This window comes from Cheilinus undulatus, linkage group 9, assembly GCF_018320785.1.
Source record: "Cheilinus undulatus linkage group 9, ASM1832078v1, whole genome shotgun sequence".
Lineage (NCBI taxonomy): Eukaryota > Metazoa > Chordata > Actinopteri > Labriformes > Labridae > Cheilinus > Cheilinus undulatus.
The window spans coordinates 7,656,452-7,679,103 of record NC_054873.1 but is presented as its reverse complement, the minus strand read 5'-3'; the positions used below and the strand labels follow the sequence as shown (position 1 = coordinate 7,679,103).

The 22,652-nt window shown below is 39.1% G+C and overlaps 1 protein-coding gene across 1 annotated transcript; it reads right to left on the bottom strand.

Moving 5' to 3' along the window:
- Window positions 1-597: 597 nt before the first annotated feature.
- On the bottom strand, window positions 598-16,380 carry LOC121515154 (rhombotin-1-like). The gene is made up of 5 exons (XM_041795781.1): window positions 16,012-16,380; window positions 14,720-14,933; window positions 6,937-7,062; window positions 6,503-6,611; window positions 598-1,211 (listed from the first exon to the last, which is right to left on the bottom strand). Exons 1-4 carry the CDS (start codon window positions 16,031-16,033, stop codon window positions 6,506-6,508), a joined length of 468 nt encoding a protein of 155 aa, XP_041651715.1. The 5' UTR covers window positions 16,034-16,380; the 3' UTR covers window positions 598-1,211; window positions 6,503-6,505.
- Between the last annotated feature and the right edge of the window lie 6,272 nt (window positions 16,381-22,652).

Genomic DNA, 22,652 nt, shown 5'->3' with positions numbered 1-22,652 from the left:
TCAATTGTATGCATTTGTTCTGTAATTGCAGTCAAAGGTGCTCCAATTAAGAACTGAGTAAAGGGTTGTGATACTTGTGTCAATGTGATATTTCAGTTTTTCATTTAATAAACTGGCAAAAGAAAATTCTAAAATTCTGTTTTCGCTTAATCATTATGGGTTACTGGGTGCAAATTAATTGGGGAAATAAAGAATATAAAAAATTTTAGCATCAGGTTGAAACATCTCAAAACTGAAAAATGTGAAGGGGGTCTGAATACTTTCTAAGTGACTATATTTCAGCCTGTATGAACCCTGAACACACGAAGTGGTAATAACCTCTTCCCAGCAAGTTATCAAAGGACAACCTTCACTTTAAAGGGTGTTTAAGTACATCATTGAACTTCCTTTAACTGTCAAAATAAATTAAAACTTCCAAGTGCATAAATTACTTTGAAATCATAGGATTTGTTATTGACATTTTATATGATCTTTTATATTTTTTCTCGCTTAGATCATGACTCTCACAGAGGTTTTGATCATTTAAGCACAGAAATAAAAAGCACGCACTCTGAATTAATAATTCTGTTTAATTATTCAAGAAAAAACAGCTTAAGATCGGATTGAAAATAAAGTTTGGTGGGTCTGATGATCGCTCATGTCAGTCTCAGCGGAGATAAAGAAGATCCTTCTCGTTCGTAGTTGTAGTTTCTGTGAATATGGTTCAGTTTGTTTTTGGGTTTTTTTCTTCCTGCATGCTGGACGGGTGGAGTTAACCACAGAGGACAGCTCAGCGACTGCCAGAACATCTCGACAATCAGAGAGAAGCTTAAAAAAAAGACAACCGAGTATTTTCTCTGTGATGGATGACTTGGTTGATGCTATGTGCAGGCTGATTGGCTCCATCCAGCTCCTGTTTCAAGTTTGGTGGACAGACTCTTTAAATTATCGGCAAACGTTAGCTGAATGTAGAAAAAAAACTGTGAGGGATCCATCAGAGTCCACGTTAAGTGCTCTGGAAAATATCCTCTTTGTATTTTCATTATTCCATTTTTCAATCTTAAGTCCTTTTGATCAGAAATATTCAGTTTTTGGAGCGTCACCACACAGCTCTGTTTTAGAGTTCAGTTCTGAGCTGATGGAAATATCTCCCACATGGTTCAGCCTTAAGCACGAAGCCAACGAGGACCACGCTGCAATGATCTTTATCGTCTGATTGGCTCACAGTCGTCCTGAAAGAAAAGACAGAACAGCTCCAGGTCACTCAGTGTGGTTTCAGAGGTTCAATTAAAAACATGCCTGTCCACTAATAGCAGTATAAAAACAGGAATGTTATTTGTCTTGTTGTAAATTTTGGGTAATGTTACAGATAAATGGTGGTTTAGATTTCTTATTATGGCACTGTCAGTGGAAAAAGATGTTTTTCTTTTCAGAAAAACAACATAGAGTATGTGAAGCAAAAAGGAGAGCAATGATTTGCCTGTTAACTTATCAATAAAAGTCCATAGTATAGATGGCAGTCAGAACTGAAAATCTGAGGCACTCTGATGTAAAAAAAATTCCTTTTTTCAACAGGGGTATCTACGTGTTTCAACTCCAAAGAGTCTTCATGAGGACATCAGGACATCAGGATGTCCTGGCAAGTCATTGCTCTCCTTTTTGCAAACTATATTTTTGTCCATTTCCTGAAGCGCACCTGATCCTAAAGACACAGTTTTGGATACTACGACCCCATGTAGCACTCACCCACCTTTTATCTACATAGAGTATGTAAAGTCTGCCACCATGAGACTGTACCACTGAGGGAGATCAACATCACCAGACTTTTAATGAATAATCAGGCTTGTCAAAGCTTAACGCTCCAGTTAGAGATATCAGGAGTAAAACAGGGCGAAGTACACAATCACAATGGCAGGAAACACTAGGGAGTAAAACTGGACTTGAAACACTAGAAAGAAAAACTATAAAACAGAACAGGGAAGACTACTCTCAAAAAACACTTGAAAAACACACTTGAGGCACAAGGGAAGGAGAAATAATACAAGAAATACTAGAAACAGAACCTGGGAATAATTATCAAGACACACAAGGAACCCAGGGATACAAGGCGCTAACCATGCAAACTAGATTTGTCTGATCCATGTCTGTCGTCAGGCAGATCCATCGTGCAAACCTTTAATCTGACATGCTTGTTCCACATCTGAGAATGACCTGACCAATCAGCATCATTAAAGGAGAAAGAAGTGGTAGCTTGGTATCCTACCTGTTACCTTAATCCTTACCAGAACACTTAAACTGAAATTTAATCTGATTCCATTTTGAAAGTTTAAGCGTGTATTTCCACTCTGAAATAGGTGGTGTCTCATTGAGAGTTATTGCAAATGTTAGCAGTTGTTCCATCAAGGTTGGCACAATCAGTTATTAGGTTTAAGGGGCAATTACTTTTCCACATAGGGCCTGGTAGGTTTGCATGGCTTTTTTCCTTTAAAAATGAAATCGTCATTTAAAAACTAAATTTTGTGTTTAATAGGGTTATCTTTGTCGAATACTAATGTATTTTTTGATATGCCAAAATATTAAAAATATAAATCAGGAATCATCATGCCTGTGGAGAATATTTCCAGGTAGTTTATAAGAGAAACGACAACATTCTTTGCAAAATTTAAGCCAATGCAGATCAGTTACTGTGGCGATCTAGTCAGATTAAAACAGACCATCATAACACCGAAAACGTGGCCTGCTATGTGGTACAGCTCCCAGGACACTCTCACTCAAAACAATAACAAAATATGACGTCAACACTTCCAGATCTATTAATATGCACATAAATGGTCCCTAGAAAAGTCTAAATTTGATTCGTTATGAACTCCAGTAGACCTAAACCCAGCCCAATGTAAAATGTCTCCCATTCCAGACTCCATCAGTGCAGTGTTCTGTATTTCTCATGAACTCTAGTTGTGGAGTATTATAATGATAGCTTTGGCTGCTGGTGGCTTTAGGGTATGTGTTTGAACCCAGGCAGACCCTGAAACCCTCATCACTGTGGATTTTGTGGTGTTTTCTGCACTTGTTTTCTAACTTTTCCCATCTGCCCACACAGCCGACCGCTGCTCACGCCCATCGACAGGCTCAATGAAGGAAAAAAGTTCCCCCTGAGGATTTAATTTTCAGATGTTTAGACTTTGCAGATAACTCTGAGACGTGTTTAAACCTGCAGGCAACAAAGTGGAGAGATGTAAAGATAAGATTAGGTCTGCAGAATGATATTTGGAGGGACAAAGATGCAATAATAAAGGACAAACTAGAGCATGATTTTGAGGAGTCTCATTTTCTCTGCTTATTAAACTTGGATTAAGACGACTTTAACTCTCAATAACCCTAGAACTGCTGCAGTGATCATGAAGCCCTTTGTCAGTTCTCTAGTGAGCTGACATGAGAGGTTTTTAATAAAAATGACATTAAAAAACAAGTGATATAAAACTTTCAGGAGCATAAAATTTCCAGTGTTTCCAAGTCGACCCACATAATAACAATGAACTGCATATTAATGCTATATTGATAAAACTTCACTAATACAGCTTCATGTTTTTACCCCATCATTCCTGTTGTTATGCATTTATAATTTATATAAAATTAGGTACATTTAATTGTTTCAGGGAATGGGAAAGATGGGAAACACAGTAACCCCATAAAATGGTGTGCCCAAAGCTCAGTGAGATGACTTTTGATAGTTTCATTTTCCACTATTGCTAAGGTCAGGATTAAACAGACTGCTTAACATAAGACCTTTAGGAACTGAACACGTTGGCACAACAAGTGCTTTTTGTTTATATTGAACAGCTTATGTGGCCTGTGCATGCCATGTAACACACACAACAGACTCTATATGCCAGTGTTCAAAGGGTTCGGGTCTTTTTGTGCTAGCAGTGCTCATTTTTAAACCAAAGCCAATGCAGTCCAGCATTTTTCATGCTCAGCATCATGATTGAGAAGTTTTCACATCTAGAACTGCTATTAATACCAGGATACTACATCAGTTTTTCACTCAAAATGAGCACTGCCAGCATAAAAATTGGCTGTTGATGTAGGCCCACATACAATCAGCAGAGAGCTGTATTATTATTAAGGGACTGTGTGTACAGCTCCCAAATTTGCCAGCCTTTACATATCCAAAAAGTCTTGAAATTAGGCACATGCATGGGGCATGGTGAAAAATGTGATATTTAAATAGTTTCCAACATGAGTGACAGGAACTGACTCACTAGCACCCCGTAAACTGGCTTTAAAATTCAGCTCCTCAAGCCCATTTTACCTATCAAAAAGAAATTTTGTACAAATGTTCAGCTTCACGAGACGCACAAAAAGTCTCTTATTGTCATGGTGAATTCCCTAAAGGAAGTCCACCATTTTGAGTAAGTGTTAAGTTTTTTGCAATGTCCATGGGTCCTTTGAGGATGTACTCTTACAAAAGCGTTTGTCCAGTCAAGGTGAATTTTGGTACGCAGCTGGAATAGCCCTCAAGGATGAAAATGTATTCAAATCATGAACAAAACTCAAAGGGTGCGGCCATGGCCGCTTATCAAACTTTGATGTCTAAAAATAGCACAAAAACTGGCTTTTTCTCAAATAAACAGGGGTAGTTCCTGCGAAATAGACAAAATCTGCCATAGAATTGCTGAGAAACATCTGGCAAGTGTGCCAATGCTATCTTTTCAAGCTCACATGTCTGACACTAAAGTGGCCACAAAAGAGGAAGTAGACATTTTCTGCTTCTTTAGTATTAACTACTATTTCTATTAGATTTATCAAATCACATTAAGATTTTCTTTGAAATATCTAAAGAACTTCACCTTTACCTGCAACACAACAAGGTCATTAGGTTTTGTCCAATGCTGTGGTCCTGGTGATTTTTTTTTTTTTTTTTTTTTTTTTTTACCATGAAACAGGAAGTAGTTAACCTGACATGCCATCTGGAAAACCTTCCATAGACGGTGTCTGGGAAAGGGAAGAGCCTTTGAAAAAACACTCGGAGGGTGACTGGATGCATGTTCTGTCTGTCACATCTTTACAGGCCAATCAGAGCAAAAAAAACACATGATGTAGCCGCTACCGAGCAGTTAACTCCAGAGAGAATAGCATAACGCAAACCATGGCGACTGCAGACATGTCAGTACACGACTTTTGTCGTGTACTGACATGTCGTGTACGTTATTGAAAAGAGAAACAACTCAACTCTGTTCTTTTAACAAAGAAATGTCATCAAGTTCTGATCAAACTGTTGCTTTAGCAGCATCCACGCTTATCTCTTCCGCCATAATTGCATCGGCCTCTTGTCGCTGCTTGCCTAAGTCACAACTTCACCGTGTCCGAAAGCACTGACCCTTGACGGTGCTTGGTCCTGTCACTTTCTAACGGGGCCCAAACGGTTCAGAGAAGGAGCTTTGCAAAATGGTTTCACCAGTAAGAAACACGAAAACAGGCAAATCCATCTGTTTTGCAAGGTTAGAAAGTTCTTTTGTCAGGGGGTAAAAATGGTAATAAAGCCATGAAACATGATTGAGAAAATTCTTAGATGGGAAACAAGATTATTTATCTTAATGGCTCAGTTGTGCCCCCTACTAAATTCAAAGAACCAGCCCCCACACCACGTTTGACCTACGATTTTGAATTTTGGTACAGTATCCAGTGTCAGTCAAAATATTTTTATGTTAATAAAAAAACAGTACAACTTTAAAGAACACTGTTGGCATATTAGAGGAAATACAGTATATTTTATAAGGTCACCTATTTTTAAGATCAGGTAATATCTTTGTGACATGTCTTAGTCTGTTGTAATGAAATTTACTCTAATTTCATGTTGGCTGTGACAAAAGTCGTGAGGCATTGGATTTAGCAGCTGTGCCACATGCCCAATGTGCACCAAACCCCGACATGTGCAACGGTGCTGCTTGCAGCCCTAGTTTGCATTTGCAATGCTTATTTTAAACAGAAAAAAATGGAGATTAGCATGAGCTGTATTAGCATCTAAAGCTGTAAACCACGTTGTAATTAGAGCTTCTTTGTAAGTTTAAACTGTTGGCATGTGGCTTAATCATTACATAATCACACAAACTACCAGTTTGTTTGGTTGGTTTAAAAAATCAATGATTGTTTATTTCATTAAGAGGATTATTAAGATTTAAAAGATGGTTTATCTTAATTAGGAGTACTTAATGAGAGATATTTTGCTCTCAGCCTACTTTAAACTCATAAATTTGAAATGAGACACAGCCTAAAAACTCCCTTCATAGTTTCACATTTCTGCATGACATGATACAGACTTTTCAAAGAAAGTATGCTACGGCATATCATGGCATGGCTTTCTCACTAATGCCAGCAGCCTGTGGTTTGAAGTCCCATGTCTACATATGGTCATATGTGGGATGAGCCTGTGAGCTCACTTGTATACCTTCCAGATATCTGTGTGCATGGTTTACTTCAAACTGTCAGAGCAGCTGTCTGCTTCTGTAATTTATGGCCATACCTCTTATTGAGTCTGCCTCTCCACGCTGCCATTAAGATGGCCTCCTTCATAGTCCAGCTGGCACAGGATCATGTTGTTCTTGAGGAAAAACTTGTCTCCCACGCAGAATCTGTGGAGAGAAATAAAAATATGGATCTAGGTCTTGGTTCAAGCTGAAGTGAATCATGAGTTCCCAGAGGAGCATTTCAAGCATATTTTCAGCGCACATCCACTGCTATGATAATCAGAAAATTAATCTTGCATGATTGCTGCATGATTAAGTCTCCAAGTGATATACAAAGTCTTTAACCCCCTCGAGGTTTCAGACTGTGCAGGATATTTCATCGCTTTCTGATTACAATGCTTGCTCATAATGACCAGTGAGCTCACGAGCACACCTCCCAGATAAGTCCACTGAATTTGATCTCCCTGGCTAATTGCTCCCCTAATCTTACCTCTGGCGGCAGAGCTGACAGGCGAAACAGTCTAAATGGTAGACGTTGTCTCTGGCTCTCATCACCATCTCAAAGGCAGGGATCAGCTTACTGCAGGCTGCACAGTTCCCTGTCACCCCAAAGAGCCTGCAGAGAGACAAAGGGCGACAAGCAGACCTGTAGTCTGGACGCACTTAGAGTCATTTCAGCCAAGAGCTGAAGAAAAACACTGGAATAAAGAGTGGACAGACCTAAAAACTACTGCGTCTGGTGTCAGAGAAGTGGAAAGAAGCTGCTGCATTTCCTACGGATGATTGCTGGCTTTTACTGCTAATGCAGCACTCACATCACATCTTACTTTCAGCTAAGTGGGAGGAAAAAGTCACATCAGCCTGCTGGTTGATTTCCATAAACTTTGATTCCTCCCACATAGCTATAACCAAAGGAGTGTCAACAGCAGAAGTGCCAAAAGCTCCCTTCTTTAGGAGCCAAATGTCAGTTAAAGCAAATATTAGCGCTGATAGACCCAGGCTAGAGTTAGCTCATTTACTTTACTGCTTATAACAAGAGCATGGCAAAAGTAGAAGTCTGAAGCACTCAATATCAGTATTTATCTTAATTATCAAAAGTTGCAGACATACAGTTCCTTTAAAAAGTGTTTGCCCCCTTGGATCGTTTATCCTTTTATTGATTTTATAAATCAATCATGGTCCAAATCAGTGGTTTCTAACCTTTTTTCCTCTGAGCCCCCCTTACTTGTATCATAGAGGAGCTGAGGACCCCCAGGATCCACACAAACAAAAGGTGATATATGGATGTCAAAAATCAATGTTAGATGTAAAAGTTTTCATTGTCCAAATCTATATAAAATAGCCCCAAACAAAGGTTGTCTTATCAAGAGACCTTTGCCAGGACTATTCATAAGTGTTTTATCATGATTTTAGTTGGTACGAGTGGATCTAATTTTGGAAACTGCAAAGCAGACAGAGCCTGTACCAGGCTGTACTCCCCCAAGGGGGTCCTGGGCCCCAGATTGGAAACCAATGGTCTAAATAATTTGCCATTTTTGACCAAAAAAAACATTAAAAATACCTCTTAAATGTCAAAGCGAAAACAGATGTCTACAAAGATTATAACAGCATAAATATTCAACCCCTTTAAAGTGACTGACCTTGTTCAACCGAGGTCCAGTCAAATGGTGCTGTAGTCTCATACATAGTTAAATGCACTCACCTGAGTGCAGTGAATATGTCTCAGGTGATTGTAGTATAAAGATACCTGGCTCTGGATGGTCAAGTCTATGGTTAATCAGTATTCCTGGCTACCATTACACCATGAAGACATAAGAACACCCAAAGAGAAAAGGTTATTGGAAGAATAGAAGTCAGGGTATGGATACAAAAATATTTCCAAAGCACCAAACATCCCCCAGAGATCAGGTAAATCCATCATCAAGAAATGGAAGGAATATGGCACATGTGTAAATCTGCCTAGATCAGGCCGTCCTCACAAACTGAGTGACCTGAGAAGGAGACAAGTGAGAGAGGCCACCAAGACACCTATGACTACTCTGAAGGAGTTACAAGCTTCAGCAGCTGAGATGGGAGAGACTCTGCATACAACTATTTAGTCAACAGTGGCAAAGAGAAAGCCACTGTTGAAGAAAATTCAGATTAAATCTGGACAAGAGTTCAACAAAAGGCATGTGGGAAACTCCATGTTTAAGTGGAAGAAAGTTCTTTGGTCTGATGAGACTAAAATGGTGCTTTTTGGCCATCAGACAAGACACTGCACATCACTGCAAACACACCATCCCCACTCTGAAGCACGGTGGTGGCAGCATCATGCTGTGGGGATGCTTCTCAGCAGCCGGCCCTGGGAGGCTTGTAAAGGTAGAGAGGGAAATGAATGCGGCAAATTATAGGAAAACCCTGGAGGACAATCTTATTCAGTCTGTAAGAGAACTACGGCTTGGTTTCAGCGAGACAATGACACGAAGCATACAGCAAAAGTTACACAGAAATGGTTTAAAGACAACGAGGGGAATGTTCTAGAGCAGCAGAGTCAAAGCCCAGACCTCAATCCAATACAAAATTTGTGGCTGGACTTGAAAAGAGCTTTTCACACCCAATCCAAGTGCAACCTGACAGAGCTTGAGCAGTTTCGCAAAGAAGAACGGAGTAACAGTGCAGTGCCCAGATGTCCTCTCTAGTTTGCACACAAAGCCACAGAGCTCTTCTTTTACACTCCATCATTTGAGGATAAAAAAAAATCATGTCAGCTTTTTAATTGTTTGAAGCAGAAAATGTGATTGCGTTGCTATCACTGTCTTCTAATATACCACTATTCAGTCTCAGGGCTGGTTTTCACCCAAACAGAGGTGTGGCCGCTCATTTGACTGCTTTGTCCTGTCAAAGTGCTTGAAATAACACAAAAACATCTTAAGTGCAAAAATAAAAGTAGCTGTAGTTCAGACCTGAACTTTCGGTTTAACCAATGAGATGGAAAAAGAGGATAAAATTTATTAAACTCATTATACATGTATTCAGAGGGTACTTCTTACTCACTCTGATGTCACATCTAGTATGAACAGTCTGACAGTATACAGTTTCATACGAAGCATATGCATTACGCGCTTTCTAAACTAAAAACTCATTAGATAACTTTCCAACTATGTCCTCAAACTCTCTGAGAACAAAACCCTGTTATGTTTGAAACACTCTGTGACTCACTCCTGACCAGCTGCAGATTGCCTCACCTCTCATTCACCTCTAAAAGCACGAACAAACGGCTCCCTGAGAGCCTGACACACATGAAGATAAGTGGCTGCTGCTGATTTCCATATTCCATTAGAGGGCAGATAGAAAAGGAGGTTTGGGAGTAACCGTTATGAAAAACGGCGTCCACGGAGGGAGGGAGGAGAGTGCCAGAGCCTCGTACGACAAATGAAAAACGTCATCGAACAAGTGACCAACATGGGAACAAAAGAGAGTCCTAATTAAGCCAATGTTGGGATCTAACGAGCCTGAGTCCTGAGCAGGCACCTGGTGGGTTTTTTCCCTTCTCCTTAACGAGGCTACGGAGCTCAATGCTAATTCTCTACTAATGGTCCAATTAAAAGAAATCACATGATTTTAATCCTGCTCTTCAAAGGCTTTTGGTCTGCACCCTCGCAATGATGAGGAAAACAGGAGGCAATCTAGCCAATTTAACTGTCAAAAGGGGTTTTGGTCTCTTAAGTGCAGCGCAGCTAATGAGAGACTTAGCTCCAACCAAATCCAGCTGGATTGTACATGAGACTAACACATGAGTTCAGCAATGTGGCTGAGATATCAGGAGTTCCCCTGCTGACCTGACATCAGACGTCGTTATTTAAGGGAAAAAGAAGGTTGTACGAGTCTCGGAGGAGAAGTTTGAGCCAGGCTTGGGTTTGTATATAAGAGGTGTCATCTAGATTCATGGTGCAAGGTGAAACCTTAAATCTAAAGTAATTTAAAGAATAATTTGTTTTAAATTATTTCTGCAGCAATTTAAAGACACCAGAGGTCACATGATGAATGACTTTGTTCAAAGGATTCACTTAGGAGAAGCTTAGACATTCTGCAAACATTTATCTTCATCTGAAGTGTCTGAAGTGCTCCAAAGTATGCTAAGTGTTACTGTCTGTATATGCAGCATGTCTGATGGACTCGAAGCAGAAAGCTCACTCCCTTTCCTGCAAAAAGATGAAATTAAAAGCAGGTTGGGAACTGAAAAAGCTAGCCTGAAAACAAAATCAACTTGCAAGCACCTCCTTTGTTTCCAAAATGACTGTGAGTATGCACATTGTAAAATAGGGCTATGAGTTTTAGCTTGATAAGGCTATTTAGATAAGGGATTTTATTTCCAACACCTAACATTAGCAACACAGATAAACAGATGCATCTAAAAAAATAGAATATCATGAAAAATTAGGTTTTTTTTATGCAATTAACTTCAGAAAGTAAAATTTCCATATATTCTAGATTAATCTCATACAAAGTGAAATATCTCAGAGGTTTTTTGTTTGTTAATCTTGATGATAACAGCTCACATCTCACAAAAATCCACCATCTCAAAATATTTCAACATCTCAAAACCCCAATCCAAATCAAAAAAAGATTTATAATACAGTAATTGGTTGGAGTTACTGTTGCGCAAATTACTGCATCTATGCAACATTGCAGGAGGCAATCAGTCCATGGCACTGCTGGGGTGTTATGAAGCCCAGGTCGCTCATCTGTATTGTTGAGTCCGGTGTCTCAGAGATTCTCTATGGGTTCAGGTCAGATCAGTTGGCCGGCCAGTCAAACTATGGTCAGGAAACCAGTTTCTGGTAGTTTTGGCTTCACTGTGGTCACGTGAAAAAGAAATCAGTATCTCTATAAAGCTCCTCAGCAGATGGAACAAGAAGAGCTCTAAAATCCCCTGGTAGACGGCTGACAGCGCCGACTCTGGACTTGATAAAGACCAGTGGACCAACAGCAGCAGATGACATAGCACCTCAAACCTTCACTGACTGTGGAAACTGAAAACACCGGACTTCAAGCACCTCTCTGATCCCCTTCAGACTCTGGGATCTTGGTTTCCGATTGAAATTTAAAATGTACTTTCATCCGGAAAGTTCTTTTTCTCTCTAGTCCAGGTGAGACACTTGTAACCTTGTCTGTGGTTCAGGGGTGCCTTGAGACTAGAAACATGACATTAGTAGTCCATTTCTGGACCTGTCTTTGTGTAGTGGCTCTTGATCCACTGACTCCAGCCTCAGTCTGTTCTTTGTGAAGCTCCTTTAAACTCCTGAATCTGCTTTGTTTGACAATCCTCTAAAGGCTGAGCTCATCCCTGTTGCTTTTCTTACCACACTTTTCTCTTCCAGTCAACCTTCTATCAATCTGCTCGGATACATCCTCTGAGACCAGGCTGCCTTTTCAGCAGTGACCTCCTGTGGCTTACCGTCCTTGTGAAGAATGTCAATGATTGTCCTCTAGACAACAGTCTAAACGGAAGTCTTCCCCATGATTGTGTCTGTGTGTACTGAACCAGAGTGAGAGAATGAAGGCTCAGGAAACTTTTGCAAATTGGACTTATCCACAACATTCTAATATTTTGAGAAAGTGGATGTTTTATTGTTGTAAAAATGTAAACAAAAAAGTCTTGAAATATTTCACTTTTTATGAGATGAATCTATAATTGATAAAAGTTTAAGTTTTTGAAGTATATCACAGGAAATAAATTAACTTTTAGATGATACTCTAATTTTTTGAGATGCAGCTATAGGTATGTTTTGGCCTGATTTTAAGATACAATGTCAAAAAGAGAATACTTTCTAAAAGCATTTTGACAAAAACATTCAGTTTTATTTATTATACCATAAAGTTTTGATGCAAGCTCTGACTTTTTACTTTAACAACCTGAAGTAGTTATACCACAATCTAGAAGGACCTATTTACACATTTTACACTCCAATTAAAAACTAAAAAGTGTAGCACCACTTATTTAAGTTTAAAAATACAAGGCCAAATTGTCCATACTTAAATGCATTTAAAAAGCGCTGTTAAAAGATTACAATTATGCATCCTTTTTATCGCATTCAAACATTCCACTTTTTGCTTTCAAAACTTTTTTGGTCTTATTTTGTAAATTTCCACTGCCTTAAGCTAAAAGTAATACACTTCCTGTGTGGATATAAAACTGCCTTTATATTTAGATCAAAGATTTAAACATGAATATAACCACAGCAGAAAAGAACAAGGAGTTAAACGTTAGATAACACAAGGTACAAATGACTTTTGACTTGTCCATTGAGCTGTCTTTGAGTTTTTAAACTGAAATAAGCCATCAAGGAGCATTGGACTAATCTAGTCTCCATATCTCTGCGTTCAGATCGCCTCCAATGGTGACAAGCCTTGTTTTTCCAGTGAGGAAGATACTGCCCCACACCATCACACTTCCTCCACCAAAAGATGTTGCAATTGCAGTGCAGCAATCAGCATAGCATCCTCCGCGTCTTATCCACGCTTTGACGCTACGATGTAGCTGCCATAGACAGAATCTGGACTTGTGGTGAGCCAATTAGAGGCCTGATTGTCAGCATGGGTGGTATCAGAAGAGTCAGTAGCAACAGCAGAACAAGCTGGCATTGGCAGAGAAGATTTGGCTAATATTTCATGGGCACAAACCCTCATACTCAGCTCTGCTGCTTATCCCACAAATGCATGTTCCTTACAAATGTGGTGCCATTTATTTAGGGAATTAAACAGGCTTTCCAACGGTATAAGATTTATGCCAAGAAGCATTAATATAACAATCTACCAAACACAAATATCTAAGTTTATATAACTTGGGAATAGTCTTTTTGATTAATGTAGACACTTTAGTGGGAACAAAAATCAACATTTAGTGACACTTGGCAATAAAAAGTGTCCTTCTGTCAGGCTAAACTCTTGAGCAGAATTGCAACAGATTGGTGGATCACCATCTGCTAACAAAGAGTTTGTGCAGTCGAACAATTTTCTAAATTATTGGGCTACTTTACTGTTAAACAGTAGCTTATTTACTATAAATGATATTCTGCAAACCCAATGTTTCAGTTTGTTTGTATCCTGGTTATGATCAGGTGTTTCTGCTAAGGGTGTAGCATTGTTTCCCACTTTCAGGGGTAGAAACAAACCAAATCCACGTTTGTCTCTTTTTTCTTTTTATGATTTTTTTGGCCTTTTTATTGCATTCAGTCATAAAGAAGGACAGTAGATAATCAGTAATGTGGATGAGCAAAGGGATAACGACATGCTGGAAGGGAGCCAACAGGCCTGACTTGACCCAAGGCCACCAGGGATGCAAACAATCCTGCAAAGCCTGTGGTTCTCAACTCATGGATCGGGACCCAAAAGTGGGTTGCAGTGCCTGTTTAGTGGGTTGTGGAGGTTTACTTGGGAATAAGAAGAGTTGGGGAAAAAGTTGATGTTGCAGAGTTATTTTTAGGAAGTACGGGGAGGTCGTTGTGTAGTTAATGCTGTTTTCCTTCTGCCATTAAAGACTCAAGAAATAGAAGTATAAAGTGTGATTTTATGAGGGCAGTTTAGCAAAATGTGAAGCATGTAGGACACAGGAGCCATGAAATACGGGTTCTCTTTTGGGACAAAAGGGACCAAGGTGAGTTTTGAAGCCATTGAGAAGAAATAGAGTGATGTTATCTTCTTTCCAAGGTCCAAATTGCATCTTTCAACATTACATAAATTTGAAAGGTTGACTTTTTCTAATAAAAGTTTGTGTCATAATAACTCATAGATTTGGGGGTGGGTCCTGAGGCTAGATCAGCTGAGAGCCACAGTGCTAGGCCATCTGAACCCCTATCACCTATTTTCTTTAAACCAGTGGTTCTCAAATGGTGTGGCGAAGCAAGTCTTGGTGTGCCATGGAGATTTATAACTAAATCTATAATTATATTACCACTTTAGTTACTGTAGCATGATTTAAAGAGGCTAGTTTGTATCAGTATGGATATGGTGTGTCTTGAGATTTTGGCTTAATCTTAGGTGTGCCTTGGTTTAAAAAGTGTGAAAGCCATTGCTTTGCCCCAAAAAACTCTGAAAGCAAACAAATAGAAACCTGGATGATGCTCTTATAATTCATACAAGGTCCTACCATTGCCCACTTCTTAATGATTTATGAAAACATCATCTATCTAATCGATCACAGCCTGGCAACATTAGCAGTTTCTAGGATGTTATTTTCAAAGTCTCTCCCTCTTTCAGCCCACTCACACCTGTAGAAGGTTTCAGGTTACCTCAGGTAGTCCCTGCGGCAGAGGATGAGGTTGGCCCGGGTGTACAGGGTGGAGCCCAGGCGGCCCAAGCGGCAGTCACAGCAGGCACATTTCAGGCAGTCCTCATGCCAGAACCTGTCCAACGCCTGCAGCATGAAGCGGTCTCGGATCTTCCCATTGCAGCCGGCACAGGCCCTCGGCTTCTCTCTGGACTGGAGGGGGACGAGAGACACACCTGGTGGGAGACAACAACAGGTGGTGGGACTACTAAGGGCAAACAGAGACAGGATGTGTCTATGATGTTTGTAAAACTGCAGATTTTTCTGTGTCCTATGATTTTAAATTCATTTTTAGTTCCTGCAAGTGTCTCCCTTAGGACTATGGAAGTTTAAATTTAGCTAATTCTTGCAAATGTAGTTGATGTAAATTGCTGATATGTTGGTTAGTGTGCACCGCCCTAATTCAATAATTTACCAGTAAACACATGAATGAATCTGCATGTTTTTACATCTGCACAGGAAGAAAAAAGTTCTGCTTACTGAATGAATTTAACATTTCTTGCCTGTGGGACAAAAGGAGCAGAGAACCTGAGGCTTTCTGCATCAATTAGCACTTTTAAAAAATGTCTTAAAACATTTTTATTTGCAGCTGCTTCCCCATTAGTTCATTATTCTCAGAGCTTCTTTCTGTTGTCATGTCATTTTTTTTAATTCTTCTTACTTTTAATTCTTTACATTCAATTTTAAGCTGTCTTTTAATGTTTTTACAGTTACACTGTCCTATTTTAGCTCTGTACAGCACTTTTCATTGTTTTTTTGTATGTATGGTGCTCTCCAAATGCATTGCATTGACTTCAGAGAGTTTAAAATGAAAAAGGCATAGAAAATGTCTGAATTAAGGGAGTTTATTGAGACACACTTGGGTGGAATCGTTTCAGTATTTCTTATAAACTAGTCACTGCAGTAAATGTCTGTAAATTATGATAATCCAGCAGAAATATGAGCATTCAGATCACTTTGAATACATGATTTACGTGCATTCACCTATAATATGCTTTAAAATGCCTTTAAACATTTAAAAGAACGTGAATACCTTACTGTCGATGAATAATTTTCAGCTATGGTGGAGGTTTATCCACAGTATGTATGTTAATCAAAGTAGTTCTCAAAGTTTGACTTAAAAATGCATAAATTATGCTTTCTGAAACCCTAAAGTTAATTCATTTTGCTGCAGACTCCATCCAAAGTCCCCCAGCCTTTTCCTGCTTCCTTTTTTATCGATAGCACACACAATCATGTCGTAAATGTACTCACTCTCCTCCTTATCCAGCACCATCCTTCAGGAGAAAGACAACAGTCCACCAACAGGAGGGAGGACTCTTCAGCAGAAACAAACACTGAGAGATCTTCACACTCGGATAAATGGTGGAATCAGCCGCTCAAACTTCAGCTCCGCTCCTCACAGCCACGAGGGAAGCCAAGAGAAACAGCCATAGAGCCGCTGTCCGTCTGTGACTACACGCGTAAAAAGCAGCCTGCTAACAGGGGGGGTGAAAACAGCGAGTCCGTGGATCACCTTGCCGGTGGGAGAGATGTCCTTAAATCACGAGTGTCCGTGTCTTATCTGAGCTGATGTCAGTGCAGAAGCATGTCTCTCTCTCTCTGGGTGCTCAGTCAGGCTGCGTCTGCTCCTCTGCACAGACTCAACCTCCTCTCTCAGCTCCCTCCCTCTCTCTCTCTCTCTGCAAAAAACTCCCACAGTCAAACGTTTTTTTCTTCTACGCTGCGTGCTAATTATATAAAGTCATTACGCTCAGATCTGATAGTAACCGCCCCCTCCCTCTCTGAATCAATTATTCAATAGACAGTCACACACCAGGACAGCCCGGGCCTGAGGTGCTTTAGAATGAGCTTATTCAACTCCAAGGACACCAATTATCTCCAGGGCGCCCTGTAGTCAAAGCACAGGCTTTCTACAGCGCCAGATGCAGCGCCTTTTAACATGCGGGTGCACGCGTGGAGATGTGCACGTGCATGTGACACATATTATCAGTGAGTACCTTATACATCCTCTTGGAAAATAGGCTGTAATTGTAGTAGATATGGACAAACAAGCACACTTTGAGTATGCCTCTTATAACTGAAGGTTGGTTTTCTAGAAACCTCTTGGAGCATTAATCTTGTAGAAAAGTCTGATTGGTCAGATTCATGTTCAGCTAAATTCATGGTGCAAAGTTTCAGGCTGAAGGAATGGGAGGGTTCTGGTTTCAGACTTTTCATCTGAGATTCCGTTTATCTCAGAACAGAAATAAACCCTAAAATGTTTTAAATGAAATCAGATTAAACTTCTGATTACAAAAGTGTATAGTCATCCATGAAAACATTCTAACACAGCAAGGATAGCTGACTAGCTCAGTTAGCAGCATAAGCTATGTAGACAATGTAGCTAAGTGGCTTATGTAGCCAAAAGCTAATCTCACAAAGCAGCTACCAAAGCTACATATCTACATAGCTAAGTTAGCTTTATTTACATTTGTTTAAGCTCACATCGCTAAGGCTAACTTAACTACATTGGCTAATGCAGTTATGTTAATTACATAGCTAGCATAGCTATCTTAGCTCAACCTATGCTTGCTAAATATAACATTGCTAAAGCTAACTTATCTACATTGGCTTATGTAACATAAATTATGTAGCCTGTGCAGCTACATCTGCTACAGTTAAAGCTACATTGGCTGAAGTAAGCCACTGTGCATGTAGCGTCTTCTAAAATATCTCTATACATAATTTAATCCTGGGTTAGACCTCTGACCTTTTTTCCTTTTTATGAAATTTTTTCCTCTGTTTTGTTTAAGCAAACATAAACAAAGTCTGGCAGTTACTTTCCTGGAATAAAGACATTATAAACATACCAGACTAAACAACATACATAAATTAAACAGAAACAACGGTCAGAGGTCAAACCCAGAATTAAACTATGTATAAGCCTGTTTTAGGAGTAGTTACACAAACAGTAGCCTGCTTTAGCTAACGTTAACTGCTAACTAACTAGCTTTACAGTTGAATTTATTTCACATGCCAGTGTAGCTACGTGACTTTAGCTTTAGCAATGTGAGCTTTAGCAAACATAGCTTATGCTAACATAACTATGCTAGCTACATAGGTAGCTAACATACAGTAGCTATGTTAGCCACATAGGTAGCTAAGTCAGTTTTAACAGATGTGGAAAAGTACCAGACTATTGTACTCAAGTGAAAATACAGTTTCTCTGGTTTAAACTTATTTGAGTAAAATTTCTTGTTATAAATCTATTCAAGTTAAAGTAAAAAGTAATACTTTAAGAATTTACTCAAAGTGCTGAGTACTGAGTAGCTAATTTTGATATTCAAGGGGCTTTCACAGTGAACTATAACCTGTCCTTAATGTGCAATAACAAGAAAATATGGACCTCCAACCAGGTTATTTATCAGAAGGTGTGACCTAACCTAAAGTACAATGCAACAGCTGATTTGGGAAGAAATATGGAATCCTTCTCTTGCTATGTGCCTGTACTGACTGACGTGTTGTGACAGCGAAAACAACTGGTCGTTTTTATGTTGTTGGCTGAAAGCTTGGACCTCCTTGTTGTGGCTTTTAGTGTTTATTTGTGTAATCAGTGCTTTTTAAAATGTAATAAAGTACAATACTTCACTCGAAACATATATTTGAGTTAAAGTAAAAGTAGTGATTTTTAAAACTACTCAAAAAGTACAAGTAGGCTACACATAAAAGCTACTCAATTACAGTAATCTGAGTAAATGTAGTTAGTTACTTTCTACCCCTGGTTTTAGCAAATGTAGCATAAGCTAACATAGTTTAGTTAGCTTTAGTTTAAGCTACATTGGCTGCATTATTAGCTATTTTACATAAATAAACTACAGGTTTATTAGATTTACAAAACTGTAACGGCTTCAGCTATGTAACTGATGTTGCATCGGTTGCTTTAGCCTTAGCTACATTAGCTACATTAGCTACTTTAGCTACGTTAGCTGAGAATTTTCATGTTGGACAAGCTTTTGTCCTGTAAGCAGAATGTATACCTCACTTTATCAAACCTTTTGTAATCCGGTTTTTGACTTTTAACTTTTGGTATCCCAACCCTTACTTTAACACCTACTATTTAGAGTTTAAGCCAAATTTATTTATGAAGTTTTAGCGTGTATTTAGCAGTTTTGATAGATATGATACAGTACAGTACACAGTAATTTATCTCCCATTGGAGGAAACTGGCTTATAACAACAGCTCATAGTAGAGGGCAAACTTAAAACAAAAGCAAAAGTGCAGATTATTGATGCAATTGAGGAACTTGAAGTTAGAATAATCTCATAAATAACACCGCTGATTTGCATCATGTTTCTTCAATATAAAAAGATTTCATCTCCTGCAGCATAGCAGCCCTCTGGACAATTCTATATAAGAGGATAATATAAAAATGATGGGGAAAATCTTAACATCAGCCTTGGTTTCTCCAGTATTCCTTATATGGGAATGTATGCATCACATGCTTTGATTGCAATGCAGTAAATGCTCAAATGCAATGTGTAATAGTTAAAGGTGATTATAAACTTGCATAAAAACAAATATACTGCAGGGGCTTTTTGCTGGAATATTTGCAGAATTATCAACCAGAGGCTCTTATGCTCAACTAGGTCTATCCTCCATTCTGGATACTAATAAAAGCAGCTGTAAAATGCTCTACTCAGACTACTAATAGACCCACCACAGTGAGAGAAGTCATGGTAGTGCTGTGAAAGTTTTACTAGAATACCAAAGATGAAATATAAACAGCCTTCAGTGCTGACTCCCAGATCTACTGAAGGTCGCTGTATGGGGATCCAAACACCACAGAGTATGGTGAAGTCATTTAAGTTAATATTGAACACCACAGAGGCTTTATTAGTCCTTGTGGATAGATTATTGGAACATTATACTGATTTTCTTTAGGGGGTTTTCAAGGGCAGCACTAACCCCGCTCCCATAAACAACACTGCAGCGTGTTTCCAAATAGATCATCCGGCCCTAAATCCTCCTCATTAGAAGCTGTGGCATAAACAACTGTTCTAACATGGCCCCTGGATCAGGTCACACTAATTAACCAGCACCATCGACCGACAAGTCCCTCATTATCCGCCCTCTCATCTGATCGCATATAGGCCGTCAAGACAGCTAACGATCAACACACTAATTAATCAGCTGATGAGGTGCAAGTGGAGCTCCGGGTTCCCCTCTTCATTTGGGAGACACATGGGAGCTAATTAGCTCAATTATTAATGCATCTAATTAAATAGTTTCTCTGGGTAATCATGGTAACTGTCTCGTCTTCTGTGATAAATGCATGTGCACTGCTATAGACCCCTCTTGTCCTTTTATTTTGACATAAAGACTCCAATGCAGCAGCTGAATCCAGGCTAAACATTACAGGCTATTCACAGGCCCAGACCCCATTAGGCTAATTGCGCTAAGAGCAGTCTGCGGCTGACATTAAAGGTGAGCTGTGGTAAGGGCTCTAATTAGCAGGCTGTGGAAATAGGAAGCCTTTTTGGCCCATCTGCTGCCGACGTGTCCTCGCTCTGTGTGAAAAGGGCAGAGACAAATTTAGGCGATGTTTTTGTGGAAAGGCTGTTTGTCTGATATAATGCCACGAGACGCCGGGTCACCGCAGGAGAACGTTTCATACAGTTACAGCTGAATTTAAAGAAAGAGGGTGCAAGGGAACTGCTGTAATTTGTGGCAGCAAGGTCACATTGTTTTGCATATGAAACCCCGGCCTGCTGCTTTCTGTCAAACTCAAAGAAAAACTACTTGTATTATTTAAACCCTGAACCTGTTTCTTTCATTAATATTCAGTTAACACTTTCATCAGGGTCAAAAACCTGCCCTAATTATTTTATTTTTTAAACAAAGGTAATGTTACGGATAAAAAAGACATCTTAACCTTTGCTAGGAGGAGAAGCAAGTCAACAGGAGACTGATTCATAAACTTTTAAAGATGATTTCCTCTGATTTTGTGGATAATAAAGTGTCTTACCTGATTATTTAAAGATACAATATGTAGAATTGTTGCTCTGAAATGCATATAGTAACACAATTTAACAACTTCTATAACATGTACAGTGCTTAACAAATGTATTAGACCACCTGTCATAAAAACAAGAAAACATAAATATTTAAGAAATCTTTAAAAAACTTGTTTAGAACTAAAAATGTTATTGATATTTATTTGGCAAATTCCAAACTGAAACAACTAAATAGTCCTTTTTCACACATAATAACCAAAAAATCTTCTTATTTTGTATGGCCCTCTTTTGGCCTTGATAACAGCTTGCATTCTTGCTGCCATTGTTTTTATTCACTTTTCCACAGTCTCTTTTGTTGTTGAGTTACAAATAGTTTCTAGCTGTTCTCACAGACTTGCTTTAGATGAAACTTTTGTACCATCAATCTTTTAATCTACTAAATCCCAAATTTGTTCAATAGGATTCAAATCCAGACTTTGACTCGGCCAGTCCATCAGTTCCAGTACTCCAGATTCCTTTTTCTTGCTCAAATAGTCTCTGCACAGCTTTGAAGTCTGCTTGGGGTCATCGTCTTGTTGTTATATGAACCCACGACCAATCACATTCAGTCCAGAAGGGATTCCATGATGCACTAAGATGTTGTGGTAGACGTTCTTGTTCATGATACCGTCCATTTTCACTAATTTGTCCACGCCGTATCCACAAGTGGAACCCCATACCATAATGGAATCTCCACCGTGTTTCACTGTGGGTGCAATGCATCTGGCATCAAAACGCTGTCCAGCTTTTCTGCAGACATGAACACGGCGATGCTGACTGAAGAGTTCAAACTTGGACTCGTCCGTCCAGAGTACCTTCTTACAGTCATCAACAGTCCAGTGTTTGTGCTCGCTGGCAAATCTGAGGCATTTCTGCATGTTTGCAGCCCTCAGTAATGGCTTCTTAGCAGCTATTCTTCTCTTTAAGCCTTGTTCCATGAGTCGTCTGCTTATGGTCATTCTGAAGACTTTCTCAGACGCTGATCTAGAAGCATTCATCTCTGCCTGAAGATCAGCAGTGGTCTTCCTTCTGTCTCTAGTACTTCAAATCTCAAGTTGTCTGACATCTGCTTCAGTTAACTTTGGTTTCCTGCCTCTTCCTGGGCACATTTTGTAAGTACCGGTCTTGGCTATTGACTCCAAAGCATACTTGACCACACTGGGAGAACAATTTATGTCTTTCCCTATTTGTCTCAGAGACCATCCAGCATCATGAAGTGCTTTAATGCGGACTCTTTCATTTTCACTAAGCTCTCCACAATTTACCATTTTGAACAGGAATGAGGAATTTCAAACTGAATTCACCTTTTTAGAGCCAAATTTGAGCCGGCTCACTGGGCTTCTCTGAGAAGTCAGAAATGAATCAAGCACAACATTCAACCACTAAGACTCATTTTTATTTTCAGGAATGCAGGTAAATAACTATAATTTGACATATTAATCAAGAAATATTAATGTGCTTTACTATTTTTTCAGGTTTTTGTTAATCGGTAAATTTGAAAATTCATGGATAACAATGATAATTATATTTTAGCATTAAAAATATCATTTGGGTTAAAGAGCTTCTACATATTGGTGTATTAACCATTTCAGAAACATAAAAAATGATTTTGGTAATTACTAATGTTGTTAATTAGTGCAGCTGTAGTATAAACCTTACTTTGGTCAGGGTTAGGGTGGGCTAATAAATTTGTTAAACACTGTATATGTATAATTTCTATCAGAGTTCTTGCATTCCCTCAAATACAAACCTAATTCTAAAAAAGCTGGGACACAATTTAAATGTAGATAAAAACAGAATGCATTATTTTACCATCACATAAACTCATATTCCATTCATGATAGCTCATAAATAACAAA